Source organism: Urtica dioica, chromosome 6 (genome assembly GCF_054948205.1).
Source record: "Urtica dioica subsp. dioica isolate 48M chromosome 6, U.dioica_male_clone48M_v1_H2, whole genome shotgun sequence".
Lineage (NCBI taxonomy): Eukaryota > Viridiplantae > Streptophyta > Magnoliopsida > Rosales > Urticaceae > Urtica > Urtica dioica.
The window spans coordinates 10,581,489-10,589,889 of NC_142761.1; the positions used below are offsets into that span (position 1 = coordinate 10,581,489).

Here is an 8,401-nt window from a genome sequence, read left to right on the forward strand (position 1 = left end):
TTCCACGTTTTTTAGATCGCCAAAATCTCTTATGAATGCATGAATGTTTATTCTTTTATTCAGTCCGCCCGGCCGATCTGATTATCGTTATTTTGTTTGTTCCTGAGATAGCTCGGATTAGTATAATCTGTTGGTCTTTTAGGTCGCCCGTACTCGGCCCAAAATGTTTCCCTTAAAGAATTCAGATGAGTTCGCTAAGTTATTTAGATTGTCATGGAACTAAAAGGTTTCCCTTAGGCTGAGGTTTGGAATTGGTTCGTCGTTCAAAATATGTTTAGTTGTCCGGATTATTGTTGGTCCGAAGCGTTTCCCTTTAGATCTGAAGCCGAAGTCCGTAATTAAATTTGGTTAAAATTTTAAGTCTTTTAGATCGTCGGGGACCTAAAAAGTTTCCCTTAATATTTTCGGACGAGGTCGACCCTTGTGGGTGCGATCTCGGATGACTCTGTGAGATGTCGGCTCTCGCCAAAGTCATCGCGAGGCGTTTGCACTGCTAGCCTAGTCCGTGGTCGGGGTCATTGGCCGAGGTACGAGCTCCGTGGCTCAAGAGGGTAGGGGGACTGTGCCTTTGTGGTAAGAGGCTGCCTACGTACCCTTATGCAGGGATCAAGTCGGACGTAGTTCAATTCTTACTGGTTTCAACAGTAGTATTTTTTGAGGTTCGAGACGTTCCATGATCTTAAAACCGGGATTTCGTTGAGTGTCTCAAGTTCATAAACGCCGGGATAGGTTACTCTGGTGACCCTATAGGGCCTTCCCATTTTGCCCCGAGTTTTCCGGCATTCGCCTCAGCAGTGTTTTGGAAGATTTTTCGGAGGACCAAGTCCCCTACATCGAATCTTCTTGTATTAACATCTTTGTTGTAGAATCTAGCGATGGATTTCCTATAACGGGATAACCGTGATAGGGCTGAATCTCGCTTTTCCTCCACAAGGTCTAAGGCATCGCATAGAGCCTCGTCATTTGTTGGCTCATCCTCAGGTGCGTATTTTACCCTAAGGGTTTGCACCTGATGCTCGATTGGGATGACAGATTCGACTCCATGGACGAGGGAAAACGGAGTTTCCACTGTCGGCCTCCGCAGGCTTGTTCGGTATGCCCATAGTACGCCTGGCAGCTCTTCTGCCCATCGCCCTTTCTTGGCATCGAGCCTTTTCCTTATGGAGTCAACTATGGTCTTATTAGTTGCTTCCGCGTGTCCATTTCCTTGATGATATCGTGGTGTTGACATTCTTACCTCAATGTTGTTATGGAAGCAAAACTTTCTAAACTTTTTCGATATGAATTGTGATCCGCTGTCCGTTATGATCTCGTGGGGAGTTCCATGTCGACAGATTATATTTTTCTAGATGAATGTTGTGACGTCGACGTCCTTTATCAAGACGAAGGCGCCGGCTTCCACCTATTTTGAAAAATAATCTGTCAAGATTAATAGAAATCTTAACCCGCCAGGGGCGATCGGCATTGGTCCCACAATGTCCATAGACCATTTCATGAATGGGTATGGAGCCGAGATAGAGGATAATTCTTCTGCGGGTCTTTTTATGTTGGGAGCATGGCATTGGCATTGATCGTAGCGGCGCGAGTGCCCCTCGCAGTCTGCCAGCATGGTCGGCCAAAACTAGCCTTGCCTCTTTATTTTGATGGCGAGCGCTCGTTCGCCTGCGTGATTTCCGCATTCCCCTTCGTGCACGTCTTCCAGGATTCGTTTAGACTCCTCCATCCCGATGCACTTGAGGTAGGGTCCCGCGAAGCTTCTTTTAAACAGGCTTCCATCTATGATGCAAAATCTCGCACTTCTCAGCACGAGCTTGCGTTTTGCCATCTTATCGGATGGGACCGTACCAGTCGTGATGTAATGTAGTATTTCATCTCTCCAATCCCCCCATTCTATTGTTATGACCGCGGTAGTGGTTATGGCAATAGAAGGTTGTTTGATTGTTTCGACTGGGATGATCCTTTTGAGGTCCGGATCCGAGGTAGATGCCAAGGCAGCCAATGCGTCGGTCGAAGTATTCTCACCCCGAGGAATCCTAGTCAGAGATAATTCTTCTAATTGTTTCGGGAGATCTTACGACTTTTAGGTAAGCTTCCATTCGCTCGTCCCCAGCCTCGTATTCTTCGGAGTATTGGTTTGCCACGAGTTGGGAATCGCAGCAAGCTTCCACTTTCTTTGATCCAACTGCGGTAGCTAACCTAAGTCCGGCGATTAGTGCTTCGTATTCGGCTTCGTTGTTTGATGCGATGAAGTCGAGCCTGAACGATTGTTCTATGGTCTCACCGTGGGGGGATGTCAGGTGTATCCCTACTCCTGCCCCTTGCTTCGATGACGCCCCGTCCACTTTAAGTGTCCAGGTGCCTTCGACTTCGATCACGGTGGGATTTTCCCTCGGGAGTTTGATGATGAAATCCGCTAAAACTTGCGATTTTGTGGATGTCTTTACTCGGTACTCAATATCGTATTCGCTCAGCTCCACGGCCCACTTAGTTAATCTTCCTGATTGATTAGGGCTATGTAGGAAACTTCTGAGTGGATGTGATGTCATTACTATTATGGTGTGAGATTGGAAGTATGGTCGAAGTTTTCGCGCGGCGGAAACGACGGCCAAGGCCAACTTCTCCATAATAGGATATCGGGTTTCAGCATCGACTAACGACTTGCTTGTATAAAAGATTGGTCGTTGGTCCCCTTGCTCCTCTCCGACGAGTACTCCACTAACTGCCGCTTGAGACACTGCGACGTATAGATAGAGTGGCTCCCCCGGAACGGGTTTTGCCAAGATTGGGGGCGTCGATAGATACTCTTTCAATTTTTTGAACGCTTCTTTGCATTTGTCGTCCCATTCGAGCTTCTTGTTTCCTTTAAGGAGCCAGTAGAAAGGAAGACATTTATCTGTGGACCGAGAAATAAAGCGGTTGAGGGCAGCGATGCGTCCTGTCAACCTTTGGACTTCATGCCTATTACGGGGTGAAGGCATTTCTCGCAAGGCATGTAATTGATCCGAGTTAGCCTCAATTCCTCATTGGGTAACTAAATACCCAAGGAACTTACCGGATGATACTCCGAATGAACATTTGGTGGGATTGAGTTTCATTTGATACTTATTCAGTACCTCGAAACATTCCTCCAAATGTCCTACGTGTTCGTTCTCCCTTAGAGATTTAACCAGCATATCGTCAATATACACTTCCATCGTTTTCCCTATCTTTTCTTTGAACATTTCATTGACTAACCTTTGATAGGTGGCGCCAGTGTTCTTTAGTCCAAAGGGCATGACCTTATAGCAATACGTGCCTCGGTCGGTGATGAAAGCTATTTTTTCTTGGTCATCCGGATGCATCAGGATTTGGTTATATCCTGAGAATGCGTCCATGAATGAGAGGATTTTATGCCCCGTGGTCGCTTCGACTAGCAGGTCGATGTGAGGCAGCGGGAAGCTGTCTTTGGGGCATGCTTTATTTAGATCGGTGAAATCGACGCATACCCTCCATTTCCCATTTTTTTACGACGACGGTGTTTGCCAGCCAATCCGGGTATTTCACTTCGCGGATTGAATCTGCACTGATCAGTCTTTCGACTTCGTCGTTGACCACCCGTGCCCGGTCGGGACCGAGCTTTCGTCTTTTTTATTTTACGGGTTTAAAGATGGGGTCAACATTAAGTTGGTGAGACGTAATGTCGATGCTTATTCCCGGCATATCTTCGGTTGACCAGGCGAAGGTGGATTTGTTTCATTTTAAGAGGCAAATTAGTTCTCGCCGGTACTACTACTGAGCTTGGTCCCGATTCCGACGCACTTGGAAGGATCGGAGCCATCGAGCTGTACTTGGGTCGTTATTTCGGTACTTGGCGCATCAAGGGAGTCGGGTTCTTTTAGCGTAGACATGCCTTCGTCCGACTCCACGTTCATTAATTTCTATTGGTCTTCTTTAATTGTTTTAGCGCAATGTTTGTGGCTAGTGAGATAGCAGCTACGGGAGGTCGCCTGATTACCTCGGATCTCTTTTATCCCCTCACGCGTAGGGAAGCGAATACATTGATGAAAGGTTGAAGGTACATCCCTCATCCTATGTATCCACGGTCTTCCCAAGATAATATTGTATGGGGAGAGACGGTCTAGTACTTGGAATTCTACTATTTTATTGATTCCATGTGTTTTTACGGGCAACCTGATCGTTCCTAAGGACAGGGTAGTGGAGCCATTGAAACCTGTCAAATGGGTTTGTTCCCTTTCAATCTCGTCTTCGTTGATTCACATCCTGGCCAGGGTATCTTTGAAGATAAGATCTACAGAGCTACCTTCGTCGATTAGAACTCTCGCGACCTCACAGTTAGACACGTCGATCGTGATTACGAGTGCGTCGTCATGCAGTTCGGTTGTACCTATTGCTTCTTTTTCGGAGAACGAGATTTGAACATCTTGTTCTAATCTGATTTTAGTGGTTTGGTTACTTAACCGATGTTGATGTGTTTTGATGGAGTTAACCGTTTCATTACAAAACTTTGAGCCGCCCATTATGAAGTCAACCCTGTGTTTTGTGACAGTCGGCGGGGAGTTTAGTTCCCCTTCCTCCTCGGGTCTTGCTCTATTGAGGGAGGGGTTGCCCCTTCCCCTGTTGTTGCTATTGAAGATCTTCTTCTTTGGCGGGGGTCCTAGATCTACATCTTTTATTTCCCTCTTTGCATATTTCTCAGCTAAAGCCTTACGCATGGTCTCACTATTAACCGTGTCGTGGCCATTAGCCTTGTGGAAACCGCAATACGCATTGGGGTCCCGTGTCCATTTCTTAGCCTGGGGACCTCCCTCCTTAATGTTGTCACTGACATTGAGCGTATAATTAGGAGGGGCGTGTTGCTTTTTGGTGTGAGGTGCGGCGTCGTGGGGATTAATCCTGCGAGGGTTATTACCAGCAGTTGCGGGCCTCACCCATGTATTGGAGGGTGGTTTCTTTTTGGCTGCGTGTTGCCTTTCGTAGCAAGCAAATTCTTCTTAGGCCTTTGCGTAATTCGCGGCTTTATGAATTGCATCCTCTAGTGTGAGGGGGTGGTTAACAGTCATCTCCAATTTCAGCTTTGAGTCGTGCCTTAATCCGTTCCTTATAGAGGTTATGGCAGACTCGTGGCATACGTTAGAGATTTTCGAGAGTACGTCCTTGTAACGGATCATGAAATCCTTCAAAGATTCGTTCTCTCTGTTGGATCCCCCATAAGTCTGCTATGGTCAGATCGTCCTCCACGAACATCGAATAGTGTTTCAGGAATGCAGCCGATAGCTTATCGAAACCATCAATGGAGTTTGGTTCGAGTTTGGAGAACCTTTCCAAGGTGGGTCCGGACAAGCTTTCAGCGAATAGTTGGCAGTATCCTGCCTCTAATTCTCTCTTGAAACACTGTATCGTGGAAGGCGAACCTTTCCGTTATCTCCCAGTTGCACTTCAGTGATATTTCTGGCGAAAGGAGTTCGCCTTGTTTCTTCAACGAGACGATCTATCTCGGGAGCCGAGCTGGTCGCTGAATGAAATTCTGAACGAACAGCTCTCAGCTCGGCCGTTATAGATTCCTTGAACCTGTCCAGTTCGGTCATACTGGGTTCGCCACCACGAAAGAGGCGAGGTCCCGATTGTGCCGGACTGACCGCGGTTGCACTTACCGGGCCATGACGGGTCTGATTCATCCCGCCAAAACGCTGGGGGGTGAATGTTTGATAGATCGCTGGAGGGCGAGGTCCCGAATCAGTCGGGAAAGACCCGGACGGTGCTCCTTCGAGCAAAGGTGGAGGGAGTCCGGAAGGATCGATCGTGACTTCTGTCGCGACCTCGCCAGCAGTCCCCCCAAGCTGAAAGCTTGTGATGGAAGACTGATCTGTTCCTTGGGCGACCTGTATCGCAGAGAAATCCAGATGGACTCTGGGAGGGATAGCTCGGGTTGTTTGCGCAACCGAGGTTGCTTGGCGAGTTGACTCAGAGGCGGTCATATCTCCGGATCCCACTTGAGGATCCGGGGTGTTTTTGAGGAGTCGAGAGAGTATTCAACCGGTCATTAAGAGCACGCTTAGTCTCGGCTTGCTCATCTATCTTTTTGGTCAGCATATCCAGGATTGCCCTGATCCGCGGGGGGATCTGCTCTCCGGATTCGTAATGAGTCGAAGTGGAAGACATGATAAATTTTTTTTTTTACGAACTGCTTCTTCCGAGATTGGTCTTTCTGAAGATTTCCCACAGACGGCGCCAAATTGTTGATGTCAATTTTCACAACGATCAACAATAAAAAATAAATGAAAGAATTGCTAAGATTATATTTAGGTGGGTTTCGAAGGACGTCGTGTAAGAAGCAATAATAAGGCAGAAATTATAATAATGGGAATATTAATTTAAATCTATTAATTTTGAAATGAGTTACAAGAGGGGCGAGGTGACGAACTCAAAAAGGCGAGCTGGAGATCGTGAATACAAGAATACAATAGAATTAATTGAAAACTGAGACAGAGCTTGCGTGTGCAAAAATCGTCATCTCCTCTTCTATTTATAGGCGAGATGAAACCTTCTGGCCGAAGACACGTGTTCCTTGATCTACATTCCTCGCCAAGGCCGTGGTCGTTCAAGATCCGGTCTTCGCAGCGCGGTCTACTCTTTGACTGGCCGATCCTTCTGATCAGGAAGACGTTGTCGAACTGGAGTCCTTCATCGAACCGGGAAGTGTTACTGGGCTTGGGCCGATCTGCCGAGAGTGAGCCAAGCCCATAATTTATTTCGCGGGCCGTTCTTCAAATGGTTCATGGGCTTCAGTCGGGCGGGCCAAAGCTCATCTGAAATAATATTTAAATATTTGAAATTTTTATACCCCCACAATATGTCTTCTTGTGTATGGAATAACTATGTCATGTGGGTATTGACATATGCAAAATTAATTTATTTGGATACCAAATATTAATTTCGAACACATAAATGAGATTTGTGTTGAATCAATAATTGAGAAAATCTCTTCGTAATACTGAAAATTTGGAAAATTTTCTATTTTGGTTTATGAACCAACGAAAGGTGAAAATACTTATTTTGTGATTTTCATTGACAAAATTTTGAGATAATTTATTTGCTTATAAGCAAGTTTGTGGCAATTGAGTAATTTGCCTTGTTTAAAGTTGAAGGTTGAGAGTCAACTTTATTAATGTTTAATATGGTGAGAAGTGACCATAGAAGTGAATATGATGAATCATTTGGTGTTTTTATGCACAAAAGAATTTATTCACAACATCAATCCATCATATTATCATATATTGCATGACTTTGCCAAATAATTGAATCACACTTTATTTATGAATGTGGTATTGTTTAAGTTACCATAAGACATGTGGAGGGGTAACCATCATGTTGGTAATTTACCTTTTGAATAAGGTATATGGATGAAGGAAGTTATATCCTTATTCGAGTTATTTAAAGGAAGGAAGACTTCCTACAAATACTTTCGAATGTGGGGGGTACTCTGTATGGGCGATGGCAACCGCTACCAATGAAATAGAAGAGTGAGCTAAAGGCCTTGGCTGCATCTTTATTGAATACACACATTTTAAATATGTGTATTGGTGTACTGTGTATGGTTCAAAAACCTTGATATACACATTCTTTTATGGAATCTAAAATGCTTCGTTCTTCGAACATGTATTTCCTTATAAGTTTGAGGAAGATGAACCGAGCTCTTCTTATTTAAGCATTGAGGTTATTGAAGAAATAACTCAAGAACTTGATAACGACCCCGAAGAAGAGGTAGAGATTAAATGACTTAGACAAAGCGTATAAGTTTGGTAGAAATATCATTTCGTTATGAATTTCTAACCAATATGCTAGAGAGTTGACCTCTAACATATTAAGAGTCGTCGAACTCTTTTAAGAGTCAATTATGGACTTACATCATTAGAAGTGAAAGATACTCTATCACATTTGGAAGTTGGTTAATCTTCTTCCTAAGTAGTAAAACACTTGAAATAAAGTGTGGTTGAATGAAATTAAAGAAGCTTTAATTTTGTGGCTGACCATTTGTGAACGGTTATGTGACTTCATTGGCCTTGAAGGTTATAGTTATGAATGAACGTCATGGAGCATTTATAAGCTTGGATAAATGCTGAATAACCATATGGTGGTTACATGTTGAATGTGTGAAACATTCTTACAATGTCGTAACCATTGTCATTAGTATGTAATAAGGTATTAATGTGCATTTAGTCTAAATGGTTAATTACTAGACAAGACTCGTAGGAAAAGGTCATAAGACACATGGAGAGTCTTGACCACTTTGATACATCTTCTCCCGTCACGAGAATAACATCCATTAGAGTAATAATTTCAGTTGTCGCGTTGCGTAATCTTGAAATTCATCCTAAGGATGTAAAATTACTTTCCATGATAG

General features: G+C 44.4%; 3 protein-coding genes across 3 annotated transcripts; all 3 read right to left on the bottom strand.

Moving 5' to 3' along the window:
• Positions 1–730: 730 nt before the first annotated feature.
• Positions 731–1,231, bottom strand: LOC149393358 (uncharacterized). The gene has a single exon (XM_089617996.1). It carries the CDS (start codon positions 1,229–1,231, stop codon positions 731–733), a length of 501 nt encoding a protein of 166 aa, XP_089474122.1.
• A 3,022-nt stretch (positions 1,232–4,253) lies between these two features.
• Positions 4,254–4,932, bottom strand: LOC149393359 (uncharacterized). Its single transcript, XM_089617997.1, has 2 exons — positions 4,910–4,932; positions 4,254–4,821 (listed from the first exon to the last, which is right to left on the bottom strand). Exons 1-2 carry the CDS (start codon positions 4,930–4,932, stop codon positions 4,254–4,256), a joined length of 591 nt encoding a protein of 196 aa, XP_089474123.1.
• Positions 4,933–4,991: 59 nt separating this feature from the next.
• On the bottom strand, positions 4,992–5,975 carry LOC149393360 (uncharacterized). Its single transcript, XM_089617998.1, has 2 exons — positions 5,412–5,975; positions 4,992–5,213 (listed from the first exon to the last, which is right to left on the bottom strand). The coding sequence occupies exons 1-2, from the start codon at positions 5,973–5,975 to the stop codon at positions 4,992–4,994; spliced, it is 786 nt and encodes a 261-aa protein (XP_089474124.1).
• Positions 5,976–8,401: the final 2,426 nt, after the last annotated feature.

What these genes read in the sequence shown, in the direction of transcription:
- LOC149393358 (XM_089617996.1), bottom strand. Translation starts at nt 1,231, where the DNA reads ATGTCAACACCACGATATCATCAAGGAAATGGACACGCGGAAGCAACT.
- LOC149393359 (XM_089617997.1), bottom strand. Translation starts at nt 4,932, where the DNA reads ATGGGTGAGGCCCGCAACTGCTG. An exon ending in GGTGAGGCCCGCAACTGCTG is followed by an intron (nt 4,822 to 4,909) that starts GTAATAACCCTC and finishes GCTCAATGTCAG; the next exon opens with TGACAACATTAAGGAGGGAG.
- LOC149393360 (XM_089617998.1), bottom strand. Translation starts at nt 5,975, where the DNA reads ATGACCGCCTCTGAGTCAACTCGCCAAGCAACCTCGGTTGCGCAAACA. An exon ending in AACTGGGAGATAACGGAAAG is followed by an intron (nt 5,214 to 5,411) that starts GTTCGCCTTCCA and finishes TGACCATAGCAG; the next exon opens with ACTTATGGGGGATCCAACAG.